Source organism: Theobroma cacao, chromosome 5 (genome assembly GCF_053813885.1).
Source record: "Theobroma cacao isolate CCN51 chromosome 5, ASM5381388v1, whole genome shotgun sequence".
In the NCBI taxonomy this organism is placed as follows: domain Eukaryota; kingdom Viridiplantae; phylum Streptophyta; class Magnoliopsida; order Malvales; family Malvaceae; genus Theobroma; species Theobroma cacao.
The window spans coordinates 45368412-45386544 of NC_142643.1; the positions used below are offsets into that span (position 1 = coordinate 45368412).

At 35.6% G+C, this 18133-nt stretch overlaps 1 protein-coding gene, 1 long non-coding RNA gene and 1 pseudogene across 2 annotated transcripts; 1 reads left to right on the forward strand and 2 right to left on the reverse strand.

Annotated features, from left to right (window-relative positions):
- The first annotated feature begins 694 nt into the window (after positions 1–694).
- Positions 695–4181, forward strand: LOC18600207 (calcium-transporting ATPase 12, plasma membrane-type pseudogene; annotated as a pseudogene).
- A 6274-nt stretch (positions 4182–10455) lies between these two features.
- LOC108661855 (uncharacterized) lies at positions 10456–12553 on the reverse strand. The gene is made up of 2 exons (XR_001927745.2): positions 12134–12553; positions 10456–10789 (listed from the first exon to the last, which is right to left on the reverse strand). It is a non-coding gene; the product is annotated as an uncharacterized LOC108661855 (long non-coding RNA).
- Positions 12554–14839: 2286 nt separating this feature from the next.
- On the reverse strand, positions 14840–17361 carry LOC18600212 (cytosolic Fe-S cluster assembly factor NBP35-like). The gene is made up of 3 exons (XM_018121377.2): positions 17200–17361; positions 16990–17091; positions 14840–15884 (listed from the first exon to the last, which is right to left on the reverse strand). The coding sequence occupies exons 1-3, from the start codon at positions 17234–17236 to the stop codon at positions 14959–14961; spliced, it is 1065 nt and encodes a 354-aa protein (XP_017976866.2). The 5' UTR covers positions 17237–17361; the 3' UTR covers positions 14840–14958.
- Positions 17362–18133: the final 772 nt, after the last annotated feature.

Genomic DNA, 18133 nt, shown 5'->3' on the forward strand with positions numbered 1-18133 from the left:
GACTATATTTCCCTTCCAAATTTGGCTATAAATTGCTAGATACAGAAAAGGAAAAATATGTCACAGCTTCTCCCCATTGCCTTGACTTGAACTTGACGAGATTTTCCCTCTTTTGAGATAATTCCACAAAGTCTTATACTTCACCAACTAATGTAAATTTCATAGCAAAGAGCTGCACGACACTGTGAGATATCTATAATATTTGTGATAAGATTTCTTATTATATTATGTAATTTTTAATTAACATGATTTAAATAAATTTGAAACAACATTTATTGATTGCGGGGAATGTAATCACAGAGAATGTGAACTCTTGACTAAAGAGAATGAAAAAGAAAGGTTTATTTCCAGGAACAAGGGTGGAAGCATAAAATCAGCACAGTTTCTCCCTCACGTGTATCTTCTTCACCACTTTGCTTGCACAATTTATTGCTTTCCTTATCGAAATAATTATTATTATTATCTATCAATCACATGCAATGACCTTTCAGCCCGTTGGCATGCTGCATGCATGCCCTGGAAGAGTTTACTGCGTGCATCACATCTTGTTCCTCTCAGTATCAGATATATCAGATGGAAACTACATAGAACTTTCTTCCTTAACCGATAATGGGCAAGGAAATCGGGAGGGAAATAAAAAATGCAAAACAAAAATTAACTCTTAAACCCAAAGTTAATTTGGTCCACGGCAGTTAATGGGAAGCTACAGTGAAAGAAGGCATGAAATTTCCAGGAAGAAAGGCGATAGGTGAATATAAATGCAATGATCCTAGTGTTTCCTTCCCATCACAACCCTAGTATTCGATCCTTTGGTCATACTCTTTTTGACTTCCTGCAGACTCCTTGTACTTCTTTCTTAATTTCCATCTTGTTTTTTCCTTCTGCACCCTAAAGAAGTTTTCGTCCTTCTGATAAACTTTTACTCCTTCATTCCCTATCGTTTAACATGTCTTTGAGATGTCATAAACCTCGTGAACCAGCCGTGCCTGATGCAAGTGATACCCCAGTGGCCAAACGTCAGCAGCGACGGTGGCGTTCAGTTTTTGCAGCCATATATTCTGCCAGGATTCTTGTTTCTTTGTACAAGAAAGTTATTAACGATAAGCAGATCTTGCGTACTCTATCCTATATTGCCATTGATATCCATGAACATGACTCAAGTGATCATCACCTACCTTCTCTCTGGGTTGATCAAAACACACTCACTGAGATGGTAAGAGAGAAGAACCTTGAAAACCTACGTAAACTTGGAGGAGCGAAAAAGATTGCTGTAAGTCTTGAAACTGATGAGAAGGATGGCATCAGTGGCAATGAGGCTGATCTTGCGCACAGGATGGATGTCTTCGGTGCCAACAGGTACCAGAAACCACCTATCAAAAGCCTTCTTAGCTTTATTTTTGAAGCTTTTAAGGATACCACCATTATCATGCTCCTGGTTTGTGCAATACTCTCTCTGGGCTTTGGCATTAAGCAGCATGGCATAGAGGACGGGTGGTATGATGGTGGGAGTATTATCTTTGCTGTCTTTCTAGTTGTTGTCATATCTGCTGGCAGTAATTTTAAGCAAAACAGACAATTCGAGAAACTTTCAAATGAGAGTAGTGATATAAGAGTGGAAGTAGTCAGAGATGGATGCCGCCAATTTATATCAGTCTTTGAAGTTGTCGTGGGTGATGTTGTGTGCTTGAAAATTGGTGATCAAATTCCGGCAGATGGATTGTTCTTGGATGGACACTCTTTGAAGGTAGATGAATCTAGCATGACAGGGGAAAGTGACCACGTTGAGATCAATAGCAACAACAATCCTTTCATGCTCTCTGGTACAAAGGTGATGGACGGATTTGGTTTTATGCTCGTCACTTCTGTTGGCGTGAATACGGCATGGGGGGAGATGATGAGTTCCATAAACAGAGATTTAGATGAAGAGACTCCACTACAGGCTCGCCTCAACATGCTAACTTCTTATATTGGGAAGATTGGATTGACAGTGGCTGTACTTGTTCTTGCAGTTTTGCTCATTCGTTACTTCACTGGATACACAAAAGATGACAAGGGAAACAAAGAATATATCCACGGCAAGACCAAGCTAGACAGCATAATGAACTCAGTGGTGAACATTATTTCTGCAGCAATTACCATTGTGGTGGTAGCAATTCCAGAAGGCCTTCCTTTGGCAGTAACTCTGACTCTGGCTTATTCTATGAAGCAAATGATGGCTGATCATGCAATGGTCAGAAAACTTTCTGCTTGTGAGACAATGGGCTCAGCCACAACAATCTGCACAGACAAAACAGGTACCCTTACTTTAAATGAAATGAACGTTACTGAGTTTTGGCTAGGAAAAGAATGCATGAAGGATAGTATTTCCACAGAAATAGCACCTAATGTCCATGAGTTACTGCAACAAGCGATTGCTTTAAACACAACTGGTACTGTTTATAAGCCAAATTCTAGATCACTTCCTGAGATTTCTGGTAGTCCAACTGAGAAAGCAATACTCTCGTGGGCTGTATTAGATTTGGGCATGAACGTAGATAACCCAGAGCAAGATTATGATGTCATCCAAGTAGCAGCCTTCAATTCAGAGAAAAAGAGGAGTGGAGTTTTGATAAGGAGAAAGAATGAGAGTGCTACACACACACACTGGAAGGGTGCTGCTGAGATGATAGTGGCCATGTGCTCACAATATTATGATAGAAGTGGAACAGTTAAAGTCATGGACGATGAAGAAAGGACAGAAATCGGGAAAATCATTCAGAATATGGCAGCCAAAAGCTTGAGGTGCATAGCATTTGCACACACAAAGATTCCAGAGGACAACGAGCCGGTTTTGGGAGAAAGCAGACTGACCTTGGTAGGGTTGGTGGGTTTGAAAGACCCATGTCGTCCTGGTGTCAGAAGAGCTGTAGAATCTTGCATAGATGCTGGAGTAAGTATCAAGATGATAACTGGAGACAATGTTTTCACAGCAAAAGCTATAGCAATTGAATGCGGCATTCTACAACCTCACGAGGATGTGAACGAAGCTGTAATTGAAGGTGTAGAGTTCAGGAATTACTCACCAGAAGAGAGAATGGAGAAGATCAATAAAGTCCGTGTGATGGCCAGATCCTCACCGTTTGACAAACTTCTGATGGTACAGTGTCTAAAGCAGAAAGGTCATGTTGTAGCAGTCACTGGGGATGGGACAAATGATGCACCAGCTTTGAAGGAAGCAGATATTGGACTTTCCATGGGAATCCAAGGAACTGAAGTTGCCAAAGAAAGCTCAGACATAATCATCTTGGATGATAACTTCACCTCTGTGGTGACAGTTTTAAGGTGGGGTAGGTGTGTCTACAACAACATTCAGAAATTCATTCAGTTTCAGCTCACGGTGAATGTAGCTGCCCTAGTCATCAACTTTATTGCAGCATTATCTTCCGGTGAAGTCCCACTGACTGCAGTCCAGCTATTGTGGGTGAACCTAATAATGGACACCTTTGGGGCTTTAGCTTTGGCCACTGAGCGACCTACAGATGATCTAATGACAAACCCACCTGTCGGTCGATCCAAGCCCCTTATATCGAATATAATGTGGAGGAACCTCATCGCTCAAGCCTTGTATCAAGTTGCAGTTCTACTAACCCTTCAGTTCAGGGGAAAATCTGTCTTCGGTGTGGATGAGAGGGTCAAGAACACGCTCATTTTCAACACTTTTGTCTTCTGCCAAGTGTTCAATGAGTTTAATGCAAGAAAACTAGAGAAAAAGAATATATTCAAGGGATTGCACAAGAACAAACTCTTTCTTGGGATTGTTGGCATAACTATAATTCTTCAAGTGGTAATGGTGGAATTCTTGAAGAGGTTTGCTAACACTCAGAGGCTGAACTGGGGGCAATGGGGTTCTTGTATTGGATTAGCAGCTTTATCCTGGCCAATTGGCTGGCTAGTTAAGTGGATTCCAGTATGAAGCATTTCTATGCTCTGATCAAAGGCCTCTTGCATCCTCAAAAAGTCAGTCACATGAGATAGTCTTTTCTTATCTAGGTGATAGGAATAACAAGATAACCTTAGTGCTATTTCTTTTACAGTTCCAGGATTCCAATTTCATTTTGTCAATAGTTATCTAGATTCTAGTTCCATTTTAAGTGTTGATTGTAAGCTTCTAAGTGAAGAATCAAGATACCATTTCTTGCTTATACATGTCTTAATTTCGAATAACATGTTTTCCACCTTATTATGCACTCAACCATGCTGAAATAAAACAATCTCTGCATACAAATAAATTACATATCTCATTAAGCTTTTAATGGTGAACACAACTGCATGCTGGTTAGGCTTCCTAGTGTAGACTAAATGCTAGTAGATATGACATAAAACTTTTTGCTTTCTCTAGTGGACACAATAATGAGGTGAGGCTTATCTTGTAGTCCATGCTCTTTTAAGAACAATAATCTTTATAAATCTATCTTATGATGAATGGTACACAAACACAATTTCAAACAATCCAAATATTCCACCATTAAAGGCTTAACTCTACAAGGTATATAAGAAAATTTAATTAGCGTTTTAGCGTTCTATTTAGAATTTGCTAGCATCAAGAAAAGAGGATCCCTTTAGTTGATTAGCAGTTTGATCATCTTTGGTTTGTGTGTGACAATGAGGAAGGTACCTATTACATTAACCACAGAGTAAATCCTTGATTTACTCTCTTTTGACTGCAAAGTAGCAATAACAAAGCTAAATGATCTCTTGAAAGACTAGGTTTAGTGGCAAACACCTTTTAGTGCCTTCTTTACAAAGTGAGTTGTCCATACCTCATACTCGAATTCCTCTCTTTCTGTTGCCAGCTTACTAATGCAAATCTATGAAGAACTAAAACCATCTCACGAATTGTCCTTTAGGCAACCAACATGAATTAATAAATTGATAAATAAATAAAAACCTATTCTTCCTTGCCAAGTTATACAGATTGGGACTGCAAGGAACCAATCACATGTTTAAAAGATGTAATTATCATGAAATTCCCTCAATTTTAAATTTTTAAGGGAAAAAGGGAGAGAATGCATGATGCACAAAGTGGTGCTATAAGAAGCCTTACACCATCATCCTCGTATAAACTCCAGCTGTCTCAACATCAATAGAGTGAACTTCACTCCTAAGTTGCAATGACCTCATTACAATTACAGTCAACCTTTCTACTGTTTGTTCAGCACATAGCATGACCTTCAAAAAATTCTTGATGTAACAAATGCGATACACGTATGTTGCAATCTCCTCAGAAAAAAAAAAAAGAAACTGGAAATTATATCAGCACAAAGTATGCACCTTGTACAAAACCTATCACTTGAAAGTGACAGGCTGTTTCTTAAGTGGAAAAGCAATCATTGGTGTCCTACATTGTTGATAGAAAAACATGTTCGGGGCCCATGACTCACACAAAAGACGGTGAATTTGTCGTAACATGGTTGCTTCCTCCAATATTGAAAAATTCCAAACTTTTGCTCAAACCTAATGACCGCATATATAATAACTAATAACCTGGAGCTTCTGCAGGTATATGGTTTCAATATCACTCAAGTATCCTAACACCCTCCTCAAATAACTAAGTGCTTCCTAGTTCCAACTTCTCAACTAAGCTCCTTTGATAATAAATAGCTAAAAACTGTCTGCAACACAGGAATAGATCAACTAAGTTACAACGCCTAGTTTAACGCCAGTATCAATATCAATTATTAAGTTCGATGAATCTGATCTCATACAGGCTAATAGAATAACATAAGGGAACAACCTCAATATCCCTGCCACCTAATTCCTTTAACGGGAAATTTTCTCCAATCCTAAGAGATTTTATATAATGGGTTATCTAACTTCAGTTTTCTTTGTTTCTTGCTTCTTGAACTTTGTTACACTTCCAGTTCTAAATATATATACAACAAAACAGAACCAAGGCTCACAGAAGCAAGTGGCATTATAAATTATTTCAATTTTTTTACTTTTACATATAGTAAACTATAAACAATCTAATATAATAATTAAGCATTCAAAGACCAGAAGCTTGCTCCAGCATATCATATCTACATCCATTAATTAAAGTGGGAAAAGGCAATTTTTACCATTAGGATTACTATTTTAATGATAAAATAGAAGCCACCCTATTACGCAAAAGAGGCATCTTTATGAAGATAACTTGAAGTGGGTCAGTAAAAGACATCAAATACAATGGAAAAACAGCAAAAAAAAAAAAAAAAACAGAACCTTAGATGCAAAAGCTGAAATGGGTAGTTTATGGAAGGACATTTTCAATAAACATATGGGGTCCAAAGCCACTATGTAAACAAAAATCACCAGAAAAAAGCAACAAAAAGACAGAACAAGAGAGAGAGAGGGAGGGTTTGAGGCTGACCTTGACGAGACTCTGCAAACATTGTACTGCAAAAATTTATCTCCAGGAAGGTTGTCCTTTTTATGGTTTTTTTTTTTTAATAAATGCCAAAGGAGTTTTTGCCCTTATCTTTTGATCAGCAATAGTTTCTTTTAAAAAAAATAGGTGAGGAAAATAAATTTTATTTTTTAAGAAACAGTATTGACATAATAAACTCTTACTCGAGAAATTAAATTATTTTAAAAAATCGATTAAATTCTTATTTTATATTTGTGGAAAAGAGCAAATACTTTTTTTTGTATTCTAGCCCAATTGGCATAGGATTGGGCTGACTGTTTCACTAAGCCCAACAAACAAAATCCATGAGATGGCCTATTCATCATTCAGTTTCAGCCTTGATGATCAATCTTGCTGCATCGGCTTGTTGTGGTGGATTTCCACTTGCTGCGGCCCAATTATTGTGGGTGGAGCTTTAAAAATGGATGCCTTTGGGGCTTTAGCTTCACCTGAGGAGGAAAATCTTATCACAATGCCACCTACATTGGGCAGATCCAAGCCTCTTATTTCCACTTTCATGGGAAGAACCTCATTGGTCAAGCCTTGTTTCAACTAGTAGTCTTATTAACACTTTTCAACACATTTGTCCTCTGCCAAGGTGTTCAATGAATAAACTCTTTCTTAGGATCATTACCCTAACTTTGATCTTTCAAGTGGTGGTAGAATTTCTGAAGAGATTTGCTGATACTCAGAGACTGAGCTGGATCCAATGGGGCACTTGTATATTGAAATTGCAGCTTTGTCCTAGCCGATTGGTTGGCTTGTTAAGTTGATTCCAATATGAATCAAACCAGTAGTTCCTCTTCTTCTCCTATAAAAAGCTTTCAGTTAACTAGAAATAATTAATCTTTTGCTTTCATACATAGCTAGTAGCCAGGCATGCAAGAGAGTCTTGGTACCCAGATTCAATCCTGTTGCTTTTGGCTCGAGTTCCACTCTTTTCCTGTCAACAGGTTTAGGCAATTAAGCTGTTCGTTAGAACAGAAACAAACATGGACTTTTCCTTAGAAGTTAACTGGGGCTCTTTAAATGAGCCAGAGAAAACTCCTAATGGTCAATAGTGGCCCAAACTGAGCTGGAGAAAGTACCAATCCTTGAATTTCCCATTGACCTGGTAATGTTGGTAATGTTGTATGTATCTTCTTTCTCCTCTCTTTTCTCCAAGCAGGTAAGTTAACCTCTCAGAGCTGTTGTGTTGTCAGCTTTTCATGGGATGCAGGGTTAGAACCAATTCAAGCTTATTGTTCTTGCAATTAATTCCTCTTCTTTCTGATCTGGTGTTTTCCAAATGTTAGCTGATCTTTCCATCATGACATTGTTGATGAAGGATGCATTAATGTTGCTAGCTAGCTTCTTTAATCAACTTGAACCAATTAGCTAAAGATTGAAGGACGAGCCTAAACAGATTTGGCATACTATATCTAAGCACAAATTAAAGTCAACTTAGATAAATAGCTTTGTATTGATTATGATGTATGTGGTTATAATTATGAAATATAATTTCACAAGCTGTACGTGAAGTGATGGAATTACTATATAAATTAAATAAAGTGGTAAAATGAATTAAATGTTAATGTTGCAATCTTCCTATTCTCTTTTTTCTTGATACTTCCATTATTATTTTTTGTTTTCTCATAAGTTATTATTTATATATAAATTTTAATATCATAAAATTTTTTGAGTATTTCAACTTCCAATATAATGAGAAAACTATATATATATATCAATCATTAATTAGATCTTTTTTAAAAAAATCGAAAGTATGGATGTGGTTCAAAAAGAAGTAGATTGACAGATTTTTTTTTGTTTTTTTTTTTTTTTAATAATTGTAATTTTTTTAAGAATTTGTGTCAAAGTCTCATAGAAGCTTAGGATTTATGAGATCATTAATTAAGGTTTGAGGTCTTTCAAAATTTTCAATTATTGACTGTTTTAAAAATTAATTTAGGTAGGAGATAAAGTCGATGCATTGCATTGATTACTCCAAAATTTAGGTAGGAGATAAAAATTAGAGATGAATTGATTTTTTCTCCATTGCATAGAAATTCTTTTTTTAAAGTACATCATAAGTCCCTATATTATAGCTGTTTGGTCAATTTAATCCCTCTACTACAAAACTGATTAATTACCTCAAAGAGTACAGTCATTAAATTAACTAATTTTGAAATAAAAGGATTAAATTGACAAAAAATTTTAGTACAGAAAACTATGGGTTATTTTGATTTTTTTTTACTAGAAGAAACAAACAATTCTAACCTCTTGTATATTTTTTTCAAGTTCTAATCATGGATAAGTGCAAAAAGGAAAAAAAATTTAATTCATTATATACCAATCACCTTTTGGCTTTATAATAAAGTTAGATATTATAATGAACAAGTTCTCAATGTGACATATCCTAGTTGGTTACCATCATATAGTGTCTTTTATTATGAATGGCCAAACAAGGACAGTGATGCTGATAGAGGCAAATCATATGCACTATAAAATCTTTTGTAATCAAATGTATATATCATTCTTTTTAGTGCAAAAAAAATTAAGGATGTTATATATAATCTTTATTAATTCATTTTCATATTCTTTAAAGATTTAGCATCTCATTTAATGACCTTTTTTAAAAAAAGAAAAATTATTTATTTCTTTTATATTTATATTTGTAACATATGTGCACACACACACATTTTTTCTCGATCAAGAATTGATTATATTAATATTATAGATTTTTAACAAATATGAACCTATTAATTAAAACGTGAAAGTTACACTTGATCATGATAATATCACATACATCATAAGGATATAAATATCTAAATATCCAAATTATAAAGACAAAAACCTTACAAAATACATTTAAATCGAGATTGCACATGTGCGCACATGCACATATGTGTATGGTCATGAGGTGTTTTTAAATGCTAACAGTATAACCTAGCTTGAAACAGCCTTTTTTGGACTTGAAAATAATATTTCACCTGATTAAGTTTTGTCTATTTTATCATGCAAATGCCCATTTCATCCATCCAACACATGAGAAATAACAATGAACACAAAAATGGAAGAAATCTTTTCGAGGCACTGATCAAAAGTATGGTATAGCTTGCATTTCCTGATATGTAGCTCAAGGAATTTCCAGCCAGCTTTTCATTTTTTCTAGAGAAACTAGTAGCTTCCTACACTAACGTGAGCAGTTGAAATTTCTCTTTGAGCTGTTGGCATTTTTCAATTTCCATGCATCAGCTGCTGCTGAACAAATAAAGTACAAATATTGTCAAGATGTGAATATATATTTGTACCTCTGCCAGCATCAAACCTATATATCCATCATTGATTACAAAAGAGTATTGCCAAATTCAAGAAGATGGTCATGGCTGAAAGGTCCCATTAATGCCATACCAACAAACTCTGGCAAAGTACTTGGAAGCTTGACATCAACCACTTCAACTAATTACTTATTCACACTTATATAGCAAAGAGTGCCAAACTATTTTTAGACTCTTTGGCCAAGTTGGGATGAGTTCACATGCTCGGGAGTATACTCTTGAATCTTGGTTGTCCTTTAGATATATTTGCATCTTGTTTTAGTAGTACTTGGGACTTGAATAATTGAAAGACTAAGACGAGAAACCCTAGCTAGAAACAGTTTGTGAGGAATTGGAAGACCTTTTGAGTTATGTGGACTATACTGCAATAGCTTGGAGAGTCTCATACTTAACGTTTCCCTGGAGTCTAGCCGAATCCAGCTTCAAAACAAAAGACAAATAATGTGACAACATCCTCACATCCAAGTCCAAACCGATGGACGCCATTTTTGTTGAACTTCAATGCTTGCAGCTAACCCAAAAAAATGTCTTTTTACATGCATATGCACATATGAATCATTTAAGATATATACATTAGCTATACATATATATATATATATATATATATATATCCGGTACATATATACATATAAATGTCATTACATAAACATGTTACATATATACATATGTGTACATATATATATATATATATATATATATATATATATAAAGTGATTGAATAAAGATACAAGATTTTAATTTTTTTGATGCGTGTCATGCATACATATTTTTGAGGTCGGTAAGTGGCATATCATAGAAATTAGGCAGTGGCATGACAATCACGGCGTAGAAAGTTGACTGAGTCTAATCAGAATGTACTCCAGCAACAATTTTTGAGAACTTAGAGAGAACAAAAAATCATTACAAATTTGATAGTTTTCTCCCAAAGAAGAAATCAATTCTATATATAGGACCACAAAGGGACAGAGAGAGTTACTCTTTTGCGCATGATCAGTTTTGCCAGTACAGGGTTGACCCTTGTGACCCATCGTCCCACCTCTTTTTTGACCTTGAAAACATAAAAACTTAGTTCAGATAAAGAGATAATGTTTTAGGAATACTTGAAGCTGTGAATGTTTGCAAATTTTGTTTGTATGTGAGGGATTTGAAGGTTGAACAATTGACAGAAAGTGTTGGCTGTTTTGCAACCCTAGCTAAGAGAGAAAAAGAAACTAGTAATCAATTAGAAACATATAATAGACTGCAGCAGGCGGCCACCAACTCCCTATTTGTAAAATTAATGAGAACCAGATCAAACGCTAGGCTGTAGAAGGGGTAGAGCAACTTGTGTAGTCTTTCTGGCTTGTTTTAATAAAGAGGGTATGAAAATTGGGTAGAGAGAGTAGAGACTACGAATAAAGGTATATGGTTTCTGAACCCCATTTTCTTTGTGGAAGTTTTCTAAAAGTTACATCTTTCTAACAAAAGTAAGTAATGGAAACAAAAGAAGAATTTAATTGATCGTCCTATCTATCTTTTTCGCTATCATAAAGAATGTACAATCCCAAGCCTTGTATTTATGTTTTGATCCCTAAATTTATGAAGATAAAAGGATAATAGACAAGATAATCTCTCCTATCTGATCTATGGGTTACATGTAGAAGTCTAGTGATGCGGTTTCATTGAATTGGTTTTGGTCATAAAAGCCAGTAACATTTTATGGACCAATCCATTTCCATGATTGATATATCAATGACTGCTAACAGAAAAATATTGTACCAACATCCAAGAATTAAAGGATTGATCTTGACATTTCTATGCAGAAATCAGACCATGAAAAAAAGAAATTTCAGATTTGTAACTTTCTCATCAAATCATTGGATCTGGGACTGAGTAGCATTCAAACATTCCCACTAATATTTGTTCATATATATATATTGCATGTTATGTACATAATATGACTTAAAAAGAATATATAATTCTTAGAATAGATCAGAACACATGAGTACAAAACAGTGCAGTAAATAACTTACATGAAATTGACACAAAATAGTACATTAATAAGGAATACAAAAAGAGAAGAAAAGCTCTCTTCTCAAGGCACGAGGGAGGGGAGGGAGATCTCAAAAGCACCAAAACCCCATTAAGACAGAGAAATCCTGTCACTTAAAACCCTAACAACAACCTAATACAAGATCCTTGAAGAAATTCTTGACACATGAAAGAAGAACACAATACCACATAGTACTACAAACCAAAACATTAACAAATACTATAAATGAGGCATGTGAACGTAAAAGGGCAAACATAAGGAAAAGTAAAAGCCGAAATACCCAGATGAGTTTTTTTTTTAAAAAAAGAAAAAAATAAAAGAAATCAAAAAACAAGAAGAAATCAAGAAAATTAAACACACCTTTTTCAAGAGGTTTCCAGTGAGAAAAAACCCTAATTAATAAGGTTGCCGGCAAATAATCCAATGAGGAAATTCGGGCTCTTGATGGTTTCATTAGGGTTTTCTTCATGCTCTATTTTTTTTGGCTAAGCAAGGGTTTTCTTCATGCTACCATGGACAGATGAAGCTGTCATATGATCTGGTCTCTCCCCCTGAAAGGTAAACAAATTAAAAAGGAAGGACTAGATCATGCTGGCAGCTTCAACCATCAGTGGTGCATGACATCTGAAGACTGTAATAGATACTGCTGCAGCCCCATGGCGTTGCAGGCTTGCAGCTCTGCTAATACATATGGAATTGGCTGAAAGCCTTTTTTCTTTTGTTTCCTCTACTCTGAAGACTTCTTTGATAAGAGTGGGGGAATGAGAGGATATAAATAGGGAGGGGTTTCCTTGATGACTTTGGTCTCTACTTTTTCCTATGTATAGTTTTTTTTGCTACTTCCAGGCTAATTATTTTCTGTCGTACATGTGATTGGCTAGGCTGGCATGCTAATCTTATCTTTTATATTAAATGCAAGCTGGAACTAGCACTTCAAGTGGTAGTAATTATCTATACCTATACACACATACAATGTCAATTGTTGAGTCTAGGGTCACGAATTAATTGTGTTTTTCACGTACAAAACTAATCATATAATAACAACACATAAAGATTTAGATTTAATTTTTAATTTTTTTAATTATTTATTACTTCATCCTTGTAGTGGATTGTGTCATGGACTGGTAGTTATTGCTTATTAGTTTGAATGGAAATAGCAAAATCATGAGACTAAAGCGTTTGTGGGTGAAGTCTTTTTTGGTAATTTGATGAAGTATCGTTAGAGAGACTATAAGAAAGAGGTGAAGATGAGAGCACTGTGATATTGAAAAGTAGGAAACTAGGCTTAGGGTAGGAGAGAAAAGATGAAAAAGTGGTCCCAAAGGAAAATAGCAAATTGAATATTGGTCACGCCAGGCCACCACATGCAGACAGGTTAGTGAGAGTTTCTAAAATTTCTCCTTAAGAGGCTTTTATAACTTTAGTTGGATGACCCTTTCATCCTCCCTTTCTCTCTCTTCCTCTCTCTTTTTTTCTGTGTTTCTGTTGTGTAAGGTAAGCATCAAGCATGAAAGATGAAACAAAAAGAGTATAAAACACAAAGGGCGCCTGTATGGGGGACCAGGACTTTGCATGGCTACATAGATGTTGCATAAGGTTCACACAAAAAAGCAAAAGGAAGGCTCAGCACAGCAGGGAAAGAGCATCTCTCACCCTATATATCAAAATCTTACATCTCTCTCTCTCTCTCTCTCTCTTTCAATATTGAGAGCTAGCGATTGCATTTACTTCATTTGTTTAAAAGTCATCTTTAATTTGTTTAGAAAAAAAAAAGAAACCCCATTAATGAAATTGTGCAATCAATCACATTTTATAACGATAATTAAATTTATAACGCGAAAAGTATACCCACTTGTCAACTAAATAAAAAGTATATTCACTTGTTAATCAAGTTCAACGTATTTGAAATAACGGTGCCATCTTTTTTGGATTTTAAGACCATGACAAGGAAATTTTTCAATTTTTAAGTCTTAATTTACATCATAAGCAATTAAAGAAGACATTAGCAGGGATTAGGTAAAACATTTGGAAGGTTTGTCTGTAAAGTGAAGCAACCGACTATGGCTTTTAAGAAAAATTAGTTTGATTTCGTACTTTGGTGAAAGTTGCTCTGATTTGGACTTTTCTGCTTGTTTTAAATAAGCTTTATTCTGTTGCTTAGGTTGTATAGGCAGATTCACACAAGAATGCTTATGGTAGGGGAATCATCACACCAACTGAACCCATTAACTGGGTTAAAAAAAAGTCTGTTTCATTATTGGATTACATAATCTATGGATAAGTTAATCAATACCCATTGCTCTCGGCAGCCAGGATTATTTGGTGGTGGCACATGGGTGGTGAGGTGGCATGCCGGGTCTCATTGGTTACATCCTCGATCATCATGCCCCTTTGTTCTTCTAAGTACGTAATTTTTTTTTATTTTTTGCTTTATTTGTATGTCTAAAAAATTAGAAACGGGTCGAGATTTTAACTCAAGTTTGTATAACATTTTATCACGAGATTATTATTATTTTTTTCAAACGATTAATTTGATAGAATATGTAACGTTTGTGTTTATAAACTTTTTAAAATCATTTATTTGCTTAATGTGAGATTGAAATATCTCGTCTATTTCTTTTGAAATATTTGATATGATATTTTTTTCTACTTAATTCAACTATGCCTTCATCGCTAATAGTCAATTTACTTATTTTTTCTTTGAAAGTATTTGATATGAATCGATTGATCTGATCAACTATCACATACCAAGATTGAAACTCGAATTCGTGCTCACACTTTATCACGAGACTATTAGATCCTCTCTAAATTTGTTTAACTTGATAGGTTTAACATTTTGTACACTTGGCAGTGGGGTCCGTATGTAGCTTGGTGTCAATGTGTTTAATATTGGCCGTTGGATTGACAAAAGGTCCTAGATGGAGTTGGGCTTTGGGTTTATATGCTATCACCCGTCTTGGTAGTTGTTTCAATGACAGTCGTCTGAGTGCACGCCACATCAGTCTCCTAAGAGAGTACCACCACAGTACTACTTTCCTTAAGAACTTCCATAAGGCTAGTGTTGCATCCCACAGAAAAATTTCACAAAATTATAAATCGGGAAGAAGAATATTACATTACATTACATGCAAACAAAAATTCTATTCCACAATGATCACCACAGATGAAAATTAATTCACTCTAAGCTACTGTTCCACAGCCATTTCTTCGGGCCAATAATTTGTCATTAGTTTCTCAATGATATGCTTCAATGCAGGAGCACTCACCCCACATTTCTGATCAACGAAGCAAGATTTGCCTTCTTCAGCTGCCTTACAAAGATGTGGATCTAATGGCACCTTACCGAGGAATGGTACTCCCATCTCTCGACACATTTTTGCTGCACCACCACCGCTGCTATCAAAGACTTCACTGGCAGCGATGAGATCTACCATTTCTGGTGCTTTCTCCCTCATATACTCGATGACCTTCTCCGTGACATCTGTGTGTTCACCAGTCTCCGTCATCCTCAAAAACCTGAAATCCATCAATGGTTGACACAAGCCACTCATGTTCTCAACAACCCCAAGAACTGGTACTCCAACTTTTTTGCAGAAATTAACTTCTTTCCGCACATCAATCAAAGAGACTTGCTGAGGCGTAGTGACGATGATTGCTCCATCTATTCCAGTAGCCTGAAGGAATTGGACAATTGAGATGTGCTCATCAGAGGTCCCAGGTGGGGCATCAACAACCAGAAAATCAAGCTCACCCCAATATACATCCTTAAGGAATTGCTTGATAAGCCCATTTTTACGCGGTCCTCTCCAAATGACAGCTTCGTCGGGGTTGGGGAGCATGAACCCAATCGACATGACCCCAAGGTTGGATTCAACATAAACAGGAGACCAGCCAAGATTGCTCTGGTGAATGTCTTGACCTTCTAGGCCAAGCATCTTTGGAATGCTAGGGCCACATATATCAATGTCCAGGAGACCCACCTGGAATTCCTTAGCAGCTAGTGCAAATGAGAGCTGGGCAGAAAAAGTGCTTTTGCCAACTCCTCCCTTCCCTGATAAAATCAGTATCTTATGCTTAACAGTAGCCATTCTTTCCACAATTGCAACCAAGTCTGCAGAATGTAATGCATTGAAAATTATGTCAGATAATAGATTAACACGACAGATAAATGTAGTAAAACATAAGACAATTAGCTGATCATAGATGCACTATCACAAATGGAAAACCACTGACAGTTAAGGCAAGTATATGCAAACTTCTTGTTGTAGATCATTATGAAAATTGAAAGCTGAAGAATGGCAACAAAAAAATGTCATAAGAAGGAGGTCTGAGTATCATTTTCACAACTTTCCATACAATAAAATGAAAATGTTAGTGAAACACAAGAACAAATTAACATCCTCTCCTCTCCCTTCATCTCGATTCAATCAAGGGGTGACAATCAGAACTGAAGAGCATGGTCAAACAGGCAGAAAGAAAAAGACTTACAAATAGAAAGATCATTAAACTTTGCACGTTGCATTATGTCCTAATCAGTGCATTTGTAACATTCACAAGACCCCTATGCATAGAGATGCCAATAATAGGCAAATTTTAGAAAACCATCACAACTTTGTTCCTTTCATTAGCAGACATGGGGCAGTCGTGCCAATCTCCTATCTCTTAAACAAGACATTAGCACAGTTTTCTAACGTTTATTACCAATATAAATATATGACATCATCAAAGACTCTTTTTCATCATCCAATTAAGCACTATGCCACCATGAAACAAAGAATTAAGCTTCAATAGCACGTCATGATTAATCTTCCTTAAACACACATAACTTTGATCCAATAAAGAATTAACCCACAACTGACTAAAGTATACTAGAAGACTCCAACCTTTCTCTTCTCAATCCAAATATGCAAATAACTGAGCTCTATTTAAATATACTAACAAATTCCTCAAATATGAACTTAGAAAGCCCCGAAAATGGATTCTGTAACATCAATTCTGGCAATAGTTCTATCTCCTATATTCTTCAATATAGCTTCATGTACTATCAGAAAGTTGTTAATTTCACTAGAAATCCAAAACAAGCCTAAAATTTTAGCCATAAACTATATATATAACAAAACAAAGCTTAGAATCTAGGAAAAATATTTACAAACTTACAAAGAAAAAACTAGAGATAAAATTTTGTAAAGAAATTGTAAAAAGGGGAAAGAGCAAACCAGGGTCAGGGCCCTTAGGGGCAGTGGCACAAACTTCCTGATTAGGGCAACCTTGGCAGGCATCGGATTTACCCGCCGTCTCTGAATTAGGACCCGGGCAATCTGAAGATAAATTAAGGAAAATTAATAAAAACAAAAGCAGAGAACCACTTAATCAAGAAAATCGACAAAACCCAACAAAGGAAATGCAAAAAAAAAAAAAACCCATACGTTCGTTGGCGTTTTCTGGGATTTCTCCATTCTCCATGGCTGCTGTTTTTGTTGAAGAAAGAAGTTCAAGGCGGCAACAAAACTGCGTCTTCAATGAACGCAACGACTGCTCTAAATTAGCAGAAGTCAACTTCACCGCTGAAATTCTTTGGCTGCTTTTGAGCTTCACAGCATCAACACATTCATGGGTTCTATTGTTGTTTCCAGGCCCTTGGTCTTGGCACTAACAAAGGGCTGCTTGGGCCTCCCAAATAATTCAGTATAGCTTGGGCCTAAGGGTGACAATTTGGGTTTATGATGTGGGTTCATGTAGAATAGTCAATTTGTCATGTCATAAATATCTCAATTTCATTCAAAAATAGTAAACAAATAATTCTAATTTGTTTCTAAATCAGGTAATACCATGTAAAGTAAAATTAAAGCAAAAAAAATATTTTGATAGTTGAAAGTCAGTCCCATGATATACATGTACTAGAAACTTTACATATAGCCTTGGTTAATTACAAATTAGACTAAAAATTGGAGAAAAAAGAAAAAATATTTTTTCCCTTCCAAATTGAATATCCGTTTTATTATTTCAAGATGCTTGAAAACAACATGAAATTTTCTATATTAGAAAATAATACTAGAAGCTTACTTTTCATTGAAATATTAATTTTAAGTTTATTTTTTTAGATTTTATTATATTTCAAGAACAAGACTTGTATCGGATATATAACTATTTAACTTGAAACAAAAAAAAAAAAAATTCCCACAAGTTTATGGCAGGAGGAGAGAGTTTAAGTAGTTGTAAACATCTAGGTTAAGCACGAGTTTGTTGGCCAAGCATTGCCTTGTCAATCAACATGTTGCAAATTGAAGTGGCTGATCAAGAAAATCCAAACCTTTCTTAAGCAGTTGTTGTTAGTTAAGGAACTGTAATGTACAAAGAAAA

Excerpts from the sequence above, each read along its gene's own strand:
- LOC18600212 (XM_018121377.2), bottom strand. The coding sequence starts at position 17,236 with ATGGAGAATGGAGAAATCCCAGAAAACGCCAACGAAC. Across the intron at positions 17,092-17,199 it reads CCCAGAAAACGCCAACGAAC|ATTGCCCGGGTCCTAATTCA; the intron begins GTATGGGTTTTT and ends ATTTATCTTCAG. Across the intron at positions 15,885-16,989 it reads CCCTAAGGGCCCTGACCCTG|ACTTGGTTGCAATTGTGGAA; the intron begins GTTTGCTCTTTC and ends TACATTCTGCAG.